Genomic DNA, 17,052 nt, shown 5'->3' on the forward strand with positions numbered 1-17,052 from the left:
TTTTACAAATACAAATAAATAAGAACCCAGAACTGTTGCTACTGAACTTGGGAATGGAGACAGTTACAATGCAGCACAGAACATTGTTATTTTACATGACAGCAGCGGCAAGACTTTTGTTTGCGCAGAAATGGAAGACACAAGAAATACCAACTGTAGAAGACTGGATTTACAAATTGCTGTACATGGCAGAAATGGACAAAATGAAAAGGAAACTTAAAGATCTTGACCTAGGACAATATATTGTTGATTGGGGGAAACTGAAACAATTTTTGGAAAAAAAGTGGGATGTAAAAGGAGAACTGTGGCAGTTTGAAAATTTTTAAAGAATAGTGTTGCAATGAGAAGAGAGAAGGGATCTTACCATTTAGGGGGAATGTAACTATAATCTAAGCTAATATAATATTTAAGGGGATTTTATATTGAGTATATGGGATAATGAGAAGGGGTAAACAGATATCTCAATGAGGTATACTATATGTGATATATGACATAAAACAATGGGTTAGAAGATCAGACTCTACATTATAACATAATATGTGGTTGTGTTGTTTGGTGATGTGTGCTATGCTACATTGGTGGCATAGCATACCACATATATATAATATATTATTGTGATATATACTATATTGATAGTGTATTTGATGGAGTATATGTTTAAAAGAAAAGAAATAGAATAAGTTTAAAGTAAGAGATAGGGCGATCCTTGCTATATATTATATTAGTATGTTATATTGATTTGAGATATACTATATTGATAGTAGGTTTGATAGAGGTTATGTAAAAAATAAGAATGTGCTTAGAATAAGAGATATTACGAATTAAAGTTGGTAGGGAAATATAAATGAAATAGATTTAAGTAATAAGAAGGGTTAGGGGTTCGAAAGCTGTTGGAAGTCAATAGGGAGGGGGGAGGAAAAGAGTGGGGGATAGAGCAAGGGGTAAAATGGGATTATTTGTGTCAAATTTGCAAAATTTTCTTTGTTTTACCACTCACTAATAAAAATTTTATAATAAAAAAAAAACGATGGGAGCAAAAGAATTTTTTTAATACCAAAGCTTTGTCTTTGTTCTTTAATTAGTTTCTGAAACCTTGCAAACAAAGATATTTCTATTAAAAATGCTTTAACAATAACATGCAACCTGCGCCTACATGTGAAACCATTCATGTTTGTATTAGGATATTTGCTACAAAGGAGATGCACCTCAGCAACACTTAAAGAGCAATTAAAGAATTATAATTTGTAATTGTGGATCTGTAAGTGTATCTATAAGGTGCAAGTGCAAAATATCAATTAAATTCACAACAATCCACAAGCATCCTATTGCAATTCATAACATCTAGAAACAATGTAAATACTTAACATCCATTTCTGATTTATGTTTCCAACAGAAAGGTTTCAGTCTAACAATTAACAAGGCAACAGAACCACAAGGCAACATAATCCACATAAGGATTATGTTTTCTTCTAATGTGTTGTTTACATTTTGCAGATAGCCAAAGACTGCTATAGCCATGTGATTCAGAGACTGTAATAGCCATACAATTCAACAAGGAGCCTGGCTTTATCCTTGTTTCATGATCTTCCTCAAGAATGCCACAGGCTTTGCTCCATAATATGTGATTACTTTCTTTCACTTTCTAAACAGGAACCATCATATTAATGACCAATTAGGTCATTAGAGTAAAACCTACCTAAGTATTATATTAATGTACATCAACAATTAAACTTACCATCGGACCAAAGTATCATGACTCCTCAGTAATGGAACACAAACACTCCAGTCCCATGACTCTCTGAATATAGACTGTTCTTTCTGTAAGAACTTGTAAGCTGCTTCCATGAGATCTCTTAACTTCATTCGTCTTCGCCCATACCGAACAGTGTTTGTATCTGAACTCTCCAGAAACAGTCTTTGGAACACTGGGAAAGTATCCTTAAAATATCTCATAGCAAATCTGCAAGAAGCAATGGTAATGAAAGCAACTGTAACTATAGCCAAATGAGTAAGGAAATTACATTTACTCTATTGGTGCAGGATTTTTCACGGGAATGCTCATGTCACAAAATCTGTTAATCCCAAACTACCTCAATGATTTTTTCCTCTAAACTTGGATAGACATGGCTATCTATCTCTTCATAGGTCCTATGAGAGTTTTAAAAGATAAATTAAATGACTTAATTGTAACTAATTGTAGGGCAAACTGTTTTGCCCTACAATACATACAGAAGTTCTGCTTCACCTACCAGTTTGGTGTACTGGTTAAGAGCGCAGGACTCTAATCTGGAGAACCGGGTTTGATTCCCCACTCCTCCTCTTGAAGCCAGCTGGGTGACCTTGGGTCAGTCACAGCTTCTAGGAGCTCTCTCAGCCTCACCCACCTCACAGGATAATAGTGACATACTTTGTAAATCACTCTGAGTAGGCATTAGGTTGTCCTGAAGGGCGGTATATAAATTGAATGGTGTTGTTGTGGTTGTTGGTGTTATTACTACCATATGGACCAGCCCTCAGCCTGACTCCAACCTTGCCTTGAAGTCAATAATCACACACAGATATCACATGACTTACGGCATCACGTCTGGATGATCACCAATAAGTTTGCTCATTGCTACACAGAATCTTTCATGAAGATCATAATTGATCTGGCCACCAGATTTAATAACTTCCGCATTTCTTTCCAAGAGATCCAGAAGTATTGGACGAAACTGACGACTGATCAAAAGAGTGCATTCTTTGTCCAGCAACAACTGTCCTAAGGCATTGAGGATGCACTGCCGGTCCTGCCGATTCCAGACCTGGGGGAAAGAGAAAAAGAGAGGAAGAGAAATTGATATAACTTTTTTTAAAGAATCCCCCCGTGTCTGATGTAGTGTTCAAACTATACAAGTAAAAGGCCTGTAACAGCAAAAATAGTATGAGATAGAAGATGGTTCCAAACCTCAGTGGAGGGACACAAAATTAGTAGAAAGAATGGCAGAAATATTCTACCGACAGCATGCAAGGATAGGAAGAAAGTATAATACAAATACTTCTACTGTTCACTCATCTTTGTCTTCTGTCCATAGCGTACTTATATTCCTGCCACTTTTTTGACTCTTGGTTCCCAAACGGAGGAAATCCCAAGTAAGTCTTATTAAAACAAACATTGGTTCTATTTCAGCAATACTTCTTGGGTTGTTTTCTAGGATCTCTTGAAAGCTGATAGGTGCTACAATGTCAAATGTTAATACTAGTGTCCATGGTTTTCGTACTTCCAGGTACTCTATCATATCACAATGACAAATGTCAGCTTGTGGGTATTTCTAGGGGCAGTGATTTGTCTTTTTCTCTCCCTATAGTATAAAAAAGTAACCATGAATGTCTGTGACAAGGTTACTTTTCTAAATAAGCAAAATAAAACAGGAATCCTGTGGCACATTGGAGACTAAGAGAATTTATTCCAGAGGGTTCACTGCACCAGATGCATGAAGCATGCAACTATTAGGATGATCCATCTTCTATACACAATATGTGTGTGTGTGTGTGCGCGCGCGCACGCGCCAGGACTGAGGGGGGTTGTTTCAAAGAGAGGGGCGTTTAAAACAAAATTTAGTTAAAAGAGTAAACAGTTCAGAGTTAATTTGTATAAAAGTACAGAAGATTTTGCAATGGAAATCAGACTAAATCTCCGATAGCAACCTTCTGACTTCATAAAACCAGGTTATGAGTTTAAATGATAAATGCAGAATACAGTAAACCTAATTCTTGGTGCTCAATGCCATCCCATGAAAATCTTACTCAACTAGCCCAACTGAAAAGGATAAACCATGTCATTTGAACTCTCTTCTTCTCCAAGAGGATGCATTTAAAAGAATTTTAAGAAGTACTCTCTAGGCCAGCCCATCAGCTAGGCCATCCTGTCTCCCTGCATTTACAAGGGGAAAACACCAGCTCTATAGCTTTTGCCTGCCTCTCACCTCTTCCCACGTGGGGACTGAACCAGGAACTCTGGTCATGCTATCCCAGGCAGCTGTGCCTCCCTGTGCAATATCCTCCCCTTGGCCCCATGTGACAGCCATGACATCAGGGCTTCAATGTGGTGCCTGGTGCCCGCTGCCATGCCTTCTTAGAACCTCCCTATTTGGACCAGTGGTTAGGATGCTGGTCTTGGGTGTGGGTGGCTGGGGGCTCAAGGCTAGCCTCAATCTTTTTTCATCTTCCAATTTTTACTTTGCTAGAGGCTTGGAGTACAGCTGTCTATGTGCAGACACCACTTTTTCTGCCAGTCAGGCCCTTGCCGCAAAAGGGATAAGCATCCTATTTACCGCAAGATCCCTCCCCTATTGGCTGAGGCCACATACCTCTGTTGGGGTTGTGCTGTTGCTGGGTCTTTCCTCCCGAGTCTCTGCTGGGAGTGGCAGCAAGGGTTAGCGAATGGAAATTGGCTGCACCCTTGTGTGCCACTCACAGAGGTGTCATGGGCTGCTGTTCCTGACTGGTGGATGTTGCTGGGGTTGCTCCAGACTCCACTGCCCTTGCTATGCTATTTGTGCCTTGTGAGGGGCATGCATTCTTGTTTCCCCCTGCAGACTGCCCATACGGAAAAGACCAGAACCACCACTTTTGCATCAGCAACCAGCTGCCTCCGTCTTGGCGGCCTTCAGGATTGAGCTGCCCAACTTACAAAGCTGTAATAAGAGGAATATTGATGGACTTGAATGCAAGAGATAGAAGGAGAAAAGAAGAAAAGAGAAAGGAAATAACTGAAAAAATCAAAGCCAAAGAGATGCAACTTAAGAAAAGACCAGGGAAGAAGCGAATATATCAGGACATAAAAATATTGCAGGAGCAATTGACGGCAATGAATAACAAAGAATTGGAGTGGAATCTGAAAAAAATGAATCAAAAAATATTTGAAGGTGCAAACAAACCTGGCAAATATCTAGCTTGGCAATTAAAAAAGAAAAAAAGAGAAGAAAACTATAATTAAGATTCGAGAAGAAGATAGAACATTATTGGATCAACCAGCTATTAGTAAAGCTTTTTATAAATTTTATGCAAAATTGTACCAGAAAAAAGAAGTGAATAGAGATTCAATAGCGGAGTATTTGGAGAGAATGAAACTTCCAACGATGTCAGAGGAATGGAAAGAAAAATTAAACAGGGAAGTGGCAGAGGAAGAAATAAAAGAGGCCATCCAATCAACGAAATTAGGGAAAGCACTGGGACCGGATGGATTGACGGCAAAGTTCTACAAAATGATGGCTAACGAATTGGCACCTTTTTTGAGAGAGGTAATGAACGAAGTTATGCAAGGCCAAAAGATTCCTGATTCATGGAACGAAGCCAATATATCACTGATTCCGAAAGACGGACAGGACTTGACCAATGTTAAAAATTATCGGCCAATTTCGTTGCTGAATAATGACTATAAAATATTTGCAAAAGTTCTGGCGGAAAGGATAAAGGGATGGCTGTTGGAATTTATGGCAGAAGAACAGGCTGGATTTTTACCCAATAGACAAATTAAAGATAATTTAAGGACAGTAATAAACGCTATTGAATACTATGATAAGCACTGTGACAGGGAAGTTGGTTTCTTTTTCGTGGACGCGGAAAAAACATTTGACAATTTGAACTGGGACTTTATGTTTGTCACTATGGAAAAGCTGCAAATGGGAGAAAAGTTCATACAAGCGGTTAAAGAAATTTATAGAGACCAAATTGTAGTGAATGATGATTTAACCAAAAAACTGAAAATAAGTAAAGGTACAAGACAGGGCTGCCCTCTGTCTCCATTGTTGTTCATTTTGATATTGGAAATATTGATGATTCAAATACGAGAGGACGACACAATCCAAGGCATAAAAATAAAGGAATTTTCCTACAAAGTCAGAGCATTTGCGGATGACATAATGTTAATAGTAGATGATCCAATTGAGAATATGCCCAAAATAATAGACAAAATAAAGGAGTTCGGAGATTTGGCTGGATTTTATGTGAACAAAAAGAAGTCGAAGATATTATGTAAGAATATGACTAAGCAGAATCAGCAAGAACTAATGGAGATAACGGACTGTGAGGTAACTAACAAAGTAAAATATCTTGGTATTGAACTGACTGCGAAAAACATAGATTTATTTAAAAACAACTATGAGAAATTGTGGATACAAATAGAGAGAGATTTGATAAAATGGAACAAATTGAATTTATCATGGTTGGGAAGAATAGCAGCAGTAAAAATGAATGTTTTACCGCGTGTGATGTTCTTGTTGCAAACAATTCCAATTATCCGAGACTCTAAACAATTTGACAAATGGCAAAGGAAAATTTCAGACTTTGTGTGGGCAGGCAAGAAACCACGTGTGAAAATGAAAGTATTACAGGATGCGAGGGAAAGAAGTGGTTTGCAACTGCCCAATATAAGACTATACTATGAAGCAATATGTCTGACATGGTTAAAAGATTGGATAACGTTAAAAAACCGTAAATTGCTGGCTTTGGAGGGACATAAAAAAATATTTGGATGGCATGCATATTTGTGGTATGATAAAGTAAAAGTGGACTCTATGTTTTTGCATCATTACATTCGAAGAAGCCTCTACACAATCTGGAAGAAGTATAAGGTTTACATGGAAGATGGAATTCCTTCATGGGTGGTTCCGTATGAAGTAATAGATCCGAGAACTGTCGATAATGAACAGCAACGTCTAACTTACAAGGAGATAACACAAATACAACATTCAATAGTAAGAATAAAAACAGAAGAGTTGTCTCCTTGTTATGGATGGTTTCAATACAGACAGATCAGAGATCATTTTAACTCAGACTGTTTAAAAGGAGGAATAAGAATGGAAAATTCAGAACTAGAAGAAGTGATATTACAAGAAGGCAAGAAAGAAATCTCAAAGATTTATAAAGTACTTCTAAAATGGCACACGGAGGATGAAATAGTAAAAGTCCAGATGGTGAAGTGGGCAATAAATTTTCATAAAGAAATAACAATGGAGGCGTGGGAGCATTTGTGGAAAAATACATTGAAGATCTCAACTTGTACGAATATTAAAGAGAATGTATATAAAATGATCTATAGATGGTATTTAACACCAAAGAAAATTGCGTTAGGAAATACCAACATGTCAGACAAATGCTGGAAATGTAAAAAGCATGAAGGATCATTGTATCATATGTGGTGGACTTGTGAGGTAGCCAAGCAATACTGGGAAGATATAATTGAAGCAATTAATGAGATTTTACAAATCCAAATAAGTAAGAACCCAGAATTGTTGCTACTGAATTTGGGAATGGAAGATGTTCCAATGCAGTACAGAACATTGTTATTTTATATGACTACAGCGGCAAGACTTTTGTATGCGCAGAAATGTAAAATACAAGAAATACCAACTATAGAAGATTGGATTTACAAATTGCTGTACATGGCAGAGATGGACAAAATGACAAGAAAACTTAAAGATCTTGATCCAGGACAATTTATTGCTGATTGGGGGGAATTGAAACAATATTTAGAAAAAAAATGGGATGTGAAAGGAGAACTGTGGCAGTTTGAGAATTATTAAAATGTGATGTTGAAAATAGAAGAGAGAAGCGACTTTACCATTAAGGGGGAAATTTAATTATTATAATCTAAGCTAGTACTATGTTTAAGGAAATTTTATTTAGAACATATAGTTTAATTAAGGAAGAGTAAAATGGATATATTAGTGGATTTAATATAGTATATATATAAAATAATATGAATATGCTTAGAGTAAGAGATATCATGACATATGCGTTATAGAAGAATATAAGTGAAGTTAAGTAATAAGAAGGGTTAAGGGTTGGAAAGCTGTTGGAAGTCAACAAGGAGGGGGGAGGAAAAGGGTGGGGGTTAGAGTAAATTAGATATGATGGGAATGTATGTATGTATTAAATATGAAATATAAACTCACCAATAAAAAATTTTATATAAAAAAAAAGGATTGAGCTGCCCATCGCTATACGGGATGTGGCTTCTCCTTTTCCCAACCAAAGATCTATATCTAATGTGAGGTACTGTAAACAAGAATGCTTTGATCCAATCACAGTTCAGACACACTGACAATCTGATCGTATGTTGGACTAAAATAACTGAACGATTGAGTTTTGAAACAAACTTTTAAAAAGCAATCCTAACTGATATGAAAATGAAATCCTGCCCTCAAGTCATAGTTGCTTACAACAACCCCTGGTGGGGTTTTCATGGCAAGAGACTAACAGAGGTGGTTTGCTATTGTCTGCCTCTGCTACCCTAGTCTTCACAGTACTAAAAATCTGTATACAGACTAATGTAGCACTGAGAAAAATCTGTACAATAATGAGAGGTATAGAAGAGTCTTCACACTTTTAAAAGATTTTCATTTATACCCCGTCCTTCTCCCCAATGGGGACACCAAGCCGCTTACATCATTCTCCTCTCCTCCATTTTTTCCTCACAACAACCCTGTGTGGTAGGTTACGCTGAGAATGTGTGACTGGCCCAAGGCCACCCAGTGAGCTTCCACAGCAAAGTGGGGAATCAAACCTGGTCAACCAAATCCTAGTCAGTCACCCTAGCCACTAATTTTAAGTCTTGTAAATTAAAAGTATCAGTGCACTAGTCTGGAGCCTAGCAATTAATAGTTAAATTCCATCACTGCACAAATATTTGATGAATAATTTTTTTTAAAAAAGTTTCAATTCCCAATTTATTATTTATAAATCCTGCTTTAGACTCTCACCTAAACTTTAGTGTTAATGTTATATTTTTTTTGGCTGTGAAACATGTACATCATACCCTAGCCTGATAGAAAGCAACACAGAAGCAGTTAAGGAGATAGGATCCAATGCAGGGATTAGGTTGTGGCTCTAAAATGTTGGTTGTTTTATTCATACACTTTGTTTTTTAAGGATCACACACATATACATACACTGAAGTAACTTTACAAATATTTGATTAACATAAAGAAAGAATCTAAATTAATAATCTAAAGAAATCTTAAGAATACTTGGTAATTTTACCATGTCCTTCAAAGATGCAAAGAACTTAGATAAATCAAATGAATAATTAACTAAATGAGTGATTAACATTTTTTTTAAAAAAAACTAAACAGTTGCTGCCAATGAGCCTCAAGTTCCACAGAGGAATGAAGGATACAGTACGCTGCATCCTACAGAACTGCAAACAAAATTAACATAGGAGAGATTTTAGCATATCTCCCTCTCCACGGCAGTCCCTTTTACTCTCCCCCAAAAGCTGTTGCTGAATATCAGGGGACCTTTGGAAGTGAGGTAGATTGGGAGGAGTGCTGCAACTAGAAAAGGGAATTGGTAGAAGTCCTCCCTCTTTGTGTGAGCTCTCCTACATCATGTGCAAGACATGGGGAGGAGGAAGAACTACCGATTTTCCCTGCTGACTCAAGCCCCCTATGCCTTTCTAAAAGCTCTTCCAAATCTCAAAATTTCAGGGTGTGCAGGGGACTGCAGCAAGAACAGGGATGCACAAAAATAACTTCCAAAAAGCTCTCTGTTCATAGTCCAAAATGCTCAGGAATTGGCAGTGAAATGCTAAATAGTTACTCCAGTCTAAGCCCATTGAAATCAATGGGCTTAGACTGGAGCAACGCTGTGTATGGAAGCTGCCAGTTAAGGCCAGGAGTTTAATAACAGTGGTTGGACTTTGGTTCAGTGGTGTAAGTGTTTGCAGGCCCAGGTTGCAGCCTAGCTCAGAAATGTGCTGGCTTGGCTGATTCTTAACACCAGCATGCCAGTCTCTGTTCCCTACAGATTTGACCTTGAGAGACTGGCTCTCAGTTTCAATCTACACTCCCCAGTTTTCACACAGACTGGAAACGCTAATTAGCAGCTGGACCATGACTGGCCCTTGGTTGGTAGGGCAATAGCTGAAGTCCTAAAAAGATGGCTTCCCAGCAACCATCTTTGGCCTGTATATGCCTCCTAGGATGTGCCTGATGCTGATTCTCTTGCCAGCTGGTGCTGATTCTTGCTGAGGTACGCTCTCGAGAAGCGTATATCTTGATTAGGGGAGGACCAGGCAATCAGGCCTTGGATAAGTGCCAAGCGCTTGGTTGGCCTTATCAGTTAAGCTTAAATCACCAAGGCCAGCTTGACACTGATCACATTCCTTGGCCTTGGTCCTCTGATTAATCATCCTTCCCTTTAATCAGGCTTTGTTAGGGAGGGTGGTAGGACCAGGTGAGTCTATGGACCCTTTCATATATATAAATCTGGGGGCAGAGCCAGCAAGAATCAGAGCCTTGGCATGGACTTGGCTGCAGAGAGTACTGGGCCTACAGAGTTTGCTCTTTGCTGACAGAGGGCTACCAGCAATTGGACAAGAGTGCAGAGCATGGGTGATATCTGTTCTTTCCTCTTGCTATTCTTTCTAGTATATGGGTGGTTTGTCTTTTACTTTGTATATTACTTCACTGAGCACTGATTTCCTTTGTATTATTTTTGTAGTGTGTGTAATAAACTTCCTTTTTCCCTTTAACACCTGTGTGCTTATTGCATCCAAATTTTTAAAAGAACTATCTGTCCTTTGGCAGAACAACTACAGACAGCCTGGTGCCGATCAATCAGTTTCCTAGGCAACAGGTTATGGACTTCCTGCAGACCTTCTGATGACCTGGAAGTGGCCTTCTGCTGACCTAGATGTGACATTTTCACGACCCAAACGAACCGGTTGGTAAACTGGGGGCAGGTTCATGCAAGTTCGTGGTTCATGAAATGTGACGAACCACATGGTACATTTTTTCCCCAGTTCGTGCCCATCTCTATTGGGGAGTCCTGGTTCCTATACTCTGTTTAGGATTTCACTCTTAGTTAGCTGCAGTGATAACAGCCAACAGCTACTATGGGATTCAAGCAATGTGCATGTATACTATGTTGCTAATAAGATTCTATTTAAACCATCAGAAACAAAGTACTATTATTAAAATTAAATATTAAAACAAAGACTTATTAATAACACTTATAAGCAAGTCATAGCTTCCCATCAATTCCTCAAAGAACCTACCAAATAGTTTTAAAAATTAACTTAAGGAGAAAGAAAAATGGGTTATATTTGTAGAAGAACTTCAATCTTAAGATTTCTGAGCTTTACCTACATTACACAGTAGAAAAGAGCAAGAGTCCAGTACTTGGACTCGTGCTCTTTTCTACTGCTACAGACAGACACGGCTACTCATCTCGTGTAGTGATCTACACTACACAGCCTTTGTATTCATGTAGCTCTTCAAGCATTATATTTTTATTACAAAGAAAGAAGTTTGTTGTGGTTGGAAAAAGCATAAATACCACAAGACCTTCAAGTCCAATGGCAGTTAGTTTGACATGCATACACTGCATAATCATTCATCAACCTCTACAAAGTGTTTTCCAGTTGAACTGCAAATGGATATACCTTTGATGCATAATGTCTAAAATGCATTGCATCACTCTGTTACCCCAACAGTATATAAAACTTTGGCCTACATTCCTCCCTTGGCAGAAATAGCAGAAAGCTTGCCTTTCTGAGACAGCATGACTGGAGGCTTCTTCAGTATGATTAAGAAACTTTCAGTGCCACCTGAAACAGATAGTTTAAGGTAGCTATTGTTGGTCAGCAGTAAAACTGCAAGATTTGAAGCACTTTGAAGACGAACAATATTGTCAAGGTATAAGCTTTTGAGAGTCAAAACTTCCTTCATGAGACATCTGACTTTCCCTTGCCCCTCTACTCCCCATTACTGTCAGGAATCAAACAGAACAATGCACTTTGGAAGTATCCTTGCCTTTAACAGCGTTCAAAGTTAACAAAGGTGGATTAAGTCTCAAAGCCCACACAAACACACATTTCTAAACAGATAAGCCTGTGTTGTGGAGAGGTTTAAGTGTTGGACTAGGAACAGGGAAAGCTAAACCCAAGTCTCTTCTCACTAGGAAGCTCTACTTGGTGATCTTGGATTATTTTCTCTCAGCCCAACTTACCTCACAATGTTGTAACCTGCACAACTCCTTGGAGGTAAGATGGGATAAAAATAAGTAAATAAATACACTAAAGTAATAAAGGAAGGGTATTTTTAGATAGCCGAGGCTTATTAATCAGGATAGCTTGCTCTTGCTGCAAGAGAATAGGAAGGAACCACATACTACTAAGCCAAAGTTCACATTTCTTTGAAATGTTTAACTGGCAGCTAGACAGACATGGCCTTAAAGCTAAAAATTCTACTGAAATTGATCCCCGTTCCTTTTGATACTGTCCGTTAAAGGTAAGAACTAGGAAGGGGATCTTGTTAATACGTAACTCCTGTGGATCGGGAAAGCACTGGAAGGATCATGGAGGCAGAGGGCTGTCGCGCACGCTTCCCTTCTCCTCCTCCACTGCCCAACACCACCACCAGAAAACAAAGGCAAGGCACAGCTGGCCCTCTTCTCTCTCCTCCCTTCAGTCAGGCCAGTCCTCCCCTCCCACCGCCCCAGGAGACAGGAAAGGGGCTATGCATGTTGTGTCGCCCAGCGGACGTAAAGGAGGATGGATGGACAGCAACCCCGCCCCCCCTCACCGGGGGCGCCCCTCCCCCACTCCCCGTCCATTGCTTCCCCTCCCCTTGACTGCTACGGGCGAGGGCGCCGCTATTGTTGCCCTCCCACCTGTTTGGCGAGGAACCTGCTGAGCTCGCCACTGCTCCTCTCGTTCTTCTGCGCCACCACCTGCAGCGAAGCCGCTAGGCTGAGCCTCAGATTCTCCATCCTTCCCCTCTCTCGGCCCGGGCTCCTTTCGGCCCAGAGACCGGAGAAAGGGGCGTGCGTCCAACGCCAACCGCAGCCACTCGCAGCTATGGACGCGACACGTGGGAAAGGACTTTCGTTTTCCTTGTTATGTGTCGCGTCATTTCCCAGCGACGCCAGCCTCCCTCGCCCCCCATAAGACTACCAATCCCATCATGCCACGCGCCATCTCTCCATCAAATTCAACGCACGGATCGAGTGTTGTATGCTGCAATCGATATGAAAGGATTCCGCCCGGCTGTTCGTATTGATGTAGCGGCTTTCCATCTCAATGAGACAAGTGCCCGTCTGACCTTTATCAGATATCAGTGTTTGATTAAATTATGATGTGAACATTATGAAGTACAGGATTTGACAGGCTGTTATTTTAGTTTATTTAAAACATTTATTAGCTGTGGTTGTTGTGGGTTTTCCGGGCTGTATTGCCGTGGTCTTGGCATTGTAGTTCCTGAAGTTTCGCCAGCAGCTGTGGCTGGCATCTTCAGAGGTGAAGATGCCAGCCACAGCTGCTGGCGAAACGTCAGGAACTACAATGCCAAGACCACGGCAATACAGCCCGGAAAACCCACAACAACCATCGTTCTCCGGCCGTGAAAGCTTTCGACAATACATTTATTAGCTGGCTTTCTACCTGGCAGGAACTCAAGGTGGCTTACAATACAAATAAAATAACAATAATAAATAAATAAAAACTTTAAAAGCACAGTTTGAGGTTGCCAGAAAACAAAGAAACAAAGAAAACAAAAAACAGTCCTAAATAAAAACTTCTTCTGCTGTCTCCTGAAGATCAGCAGTGGGTGTCCAGGACTTGCCAGGGAGGCTGTTCTATAATTTTAGGCCTGTCACCCCATAAGGCACTCTCTCATAGACTTACCAGGTGAGCTTATTTAGCTGATAGGACAGGCAGGCAGGCCTCTCTCTTAATTCGTGGAGAGAAATGTATGGGAAAAGACAGTCTTTCAGATTTACTGGTCCCAAGCCATGCAGGGCTTTAAAGGTCAAAACAAACCCCTTTAATTGTTTTCAGACACCGATTTGTAGCCAGTGTGAGTGCTATAATATGCTGCCAATAGCTGCACTCAACCAGCAGCCTATTTGCAGCATTCTGCACTAGGTGCAGCTTCCAAACGTTTTTTCAATGGCGGCCCTAAATAGAGCATATTGCAATAGTCCAGTCTAGATGTAACTAAGGCACGAATCACTGTGGCTAGATCTGATTGAGCCAGAAATGGGCACAGCTGACACACATCCAAAGATGAGCAAAAGCACTTTAAATCATCATAGCCATCTCATTTTCTGTGTCAAGCAGCACTACCAGGCTACGAACCTGTTTTTTCATATGAAGTATAACCCAGTCCAAGACAGGAGAGATCTCAAGTTCCTGGTCTGCATTTCTGCTACCCAGAGAACCTCTGTCTTGTCATGATTGTTTCAGCTTGTTCATCCTCTTCCAGTCCACTACTAACTCCAAGCACTGGTTCAAAATGTAAGGCTGCCATCTGGATATAGTTTCATCACAGCTGAGCAAAGTCAGGAGATTGCAATCAAAGACTACAGAGCCAGAGCTGATAATGGATCAATAATTATGGGACTTCCTTCCAAGAAAACATGTTTAGCATTGCCCTGCAAAGAGGTTCTTGTAAAGAAGCATGAAAGGGATTGTCCTACATATGAACAAGTTCTATGAAGCTGATATCAACCAATGCTGTTTTATATAAAGGAACACAACATGGGGTAGAAGGATAAATACTAGCATGTTGTTTTGCATTCCACAAGCTTTATTGCCAAGAAAACATACACAGTAAGGCTGTGTTCTCATTTGTTCAGGATTTCTAAAATCAACAAGTACTCCCACTGCTTAATTGTGTTTGTCCTTAACTCTGTAACCTTGATTGGATAAAGTAGATGTGACTCAATGCATAAGCTGTCCTCTTTTAAAAAGCAAAAACTTGCAAAATGCACTTTAAACAAGAATTCTGATGCCGCAATAAAATTTACAATGTCACAAATCTCTTCTTTTGTTGAAACCTGAGGGTTATCTCCAGTATATATATTTTTTACAAACATGTTTTGTTTAAAGCTATGAAACAATAAACCCCCAACAATTATCATTTAAGAACTGGTCATTAGCTAAAAGTATGTACAGTAACATTTCAAACCACAGGAGTGGCAAACTGTTGGGGGTTTTTTGGGTCATTTTTCACTATGATTAACAGTGCAATCTTACAACCATTTCCCTGCATTCCATGTGGTGGCATGGAAAGGATTTACAGAGTAATCCATTTTCCTAAGAGTAAACCCCACTGAATAGACCAGTTTAGGATTTGTCTCTAACACATTTACAGGCTAGAAACTCTGGTTAATTCCAAAGCATGATGGGATGAATCTTAGCTGACTCCATGTCCTTTACCTATATCATAGTGATCTTGCAGCTGGTGTAGCGGTTAAGTGCAGTGGGACTCTAATTTGGAGAACTGGGTTTGACTCCTCACTCCTCCATAGGGTTGCCAGCTCCCATTTGGGAAATTCCTGGAGATCTGAAAGGTGAAACCTGGAGAAACCTGGAGCAAGTAGGATTTGAGGGAGAGGGCCTTGGCATGGTATAATTCCATAGAGTCCACCCCCCGCCAAAGGCCATTTTCTCCAGATGAACTGATCTCTGTGGCCTGGAGACCAGTTGTAATTCCAGGAGATCTCCAGTCACTACCTGGAGGCTGGCAACCCTACTCCTCCACTTGAAGCCAACTGGGTAACCTTGGGTCAGTCACAGCTCTTCCAGAGTTCTTTCAGCCCAACCCACCTCACAGGGTGATTGTTGTGGAGCTAGTAATGAAGTTTCCTGAAGGACAATATATAAATTGAATGTTGTTGTTACATTTTTTACAGTGAACTCTTATTTTCCCATGTGCATGGGAAAACAGTTAACGTAACCACTCGTGCTGAAATAAAATTGGACAGAGAACAGTCCTACTCAGGCCTATTCAGTGGGGTTTAATCCTAGGAAAATGGATTGTTCTGTAAATCCTTTCCATGCCACCACAGGAAGGCCCATCTTACACTTTCAACTGCCATTACGGACAACAGGGTTATAAAGCAGCAAAACTAAACAGGAATTCAATAGCACTTTAAAAACTAACAAGGTGTTACGACCTTTACTTTCTTTAGGGTAGATATTTCTTTTAATCTTTCCCTTAACACCCTCTGGGTAGTTTGCTGCCACCAGGAATATTATATTCCAATATATTTTATTTAAGTTTTCCCTTTAGTAACATTCCTAAGCGTCAGGCTCCTTCGTGGTTCTATGTGGCCCCTGAGGATAGGAATGGGATATAGCAATGACAGCTACTCTGGGATATAACAAAACAAACTTTTATTTAGTCACGAAGCGTATCAGTTTCATAAACGTAGTTCTTGGTTCTTAAAGTTACTTCATTTAAACTCATTCATACAGATCTAAGGCTTCACACACAGCCTCTTTCTCTAACTCAATATTTCTCTCACGGAAATGCTTAAAACTCCTCAGGCAGCACACAGCTGGCCTCTTTTTCCCTGACTGAGTGTCCTTTCACAAACATGCTCAGTTCAGGTTCCACACAGGTTATATTTCTCTCATAAATATTTCAATATACTCAGGCAGCACACAGCTAGCCTGCTTTCTTCTGACTCCCACTTTGTTCTCTGCAGTCAGTCTAAACTGCCTTCACTCCGCCCACACTCTGCCATCAACCAGTCATCTCACTCACTCATCCCTTTCACCCCCACTCTTCACCTAGCTCAAACCAAGCATTTAAAGATACATGCACCCATTTACTTAAAATCCTTACAAGCTGTACAGCAGCATAACCACTAGTTATTGAAGTGAACTCAGATTCACGAAACAGTATGCTGGACTACGTTATATTAATCTTTAATGTATTACTGGGCTCCTGTTTACCATTACTTTTAAAAAATGTTTAACAATTTTTTTCTTTAAAAAAGGATGCAGCGAGACTCTAAGGGGCAGCCTTCTTTTCAAAAGAGTCTGGTTTCAAGCTAACGCCCAGCATCCCACGACCGCCCACATCCTAGAGAACATTCAATTTCGCTCCAAGGGGCTGGTCTTGACGCTTCCTTTTGGCGCCAACTGGTGTTTTGGAGGCGGTGAGATCCGGCTGCGCCGCGGCAAAATACGTGCTAAGGCGTCTGAGCGGATTGGCTTGGTTTCCCCTTGTCCCGCCCCTTCGGTTTGGCCTGTGGGATCGGCGAGCGACAGGCGGGTGG

At 40.1% G+C, this 17,052-nt stretch overlaps 1 protein-coding gene across 1 annotated transcript in view; it reads right to left on the minus strand.

Moving 5' to 3' along the window:
* The window catches only part of MDN1 (midasin AAA ATPase 1), a 156,523-nt gene extending 143,723 nt beyond the window's left edge, over positions 1 to 12,800 (minus strand). The window contains exons 1-3 of the mRNA XM_054973804.1: positions 12,655 to 12,800; positions 2,575 to 2,801; positions 1,736 to 1,960 (exon numbers count right to left, since the gene is read on the minus strand). Of these exons, the coding sequence (XP_054829779.1) occupies positions 1,736 to 1,960; positions 2,575 to 2,801; positions 12,655 to 12,753 (551 nt within the window). The 5' untranslated portion in view covers positions 12,754 to 12,800. The remainder of the gene's footprint in view (positions 1 to 1,735; positions 1,961 to 2,574; positions 2,802 to 12,654) is intronic.
* Between the last annotated feature and the right edge of the window lie 4,252 nt (positions 12,801 to 17,052).

This window comes from Eublepharis macularius, chromosome 1, assembly GCF_028583425.1.
Source record: "Eublepharis macularius isolate TG4126 chromosome 1, MPM_Emac_v1.0, whole genome shotgun sequence".
In the NCBI taxonomy this organism is placed as follows: Eukaryota; Metazoa; Chordata; class Lepidosauria; order Squamata; family Eublepharidae; genus Eublepharis; species Eublepharis macularius.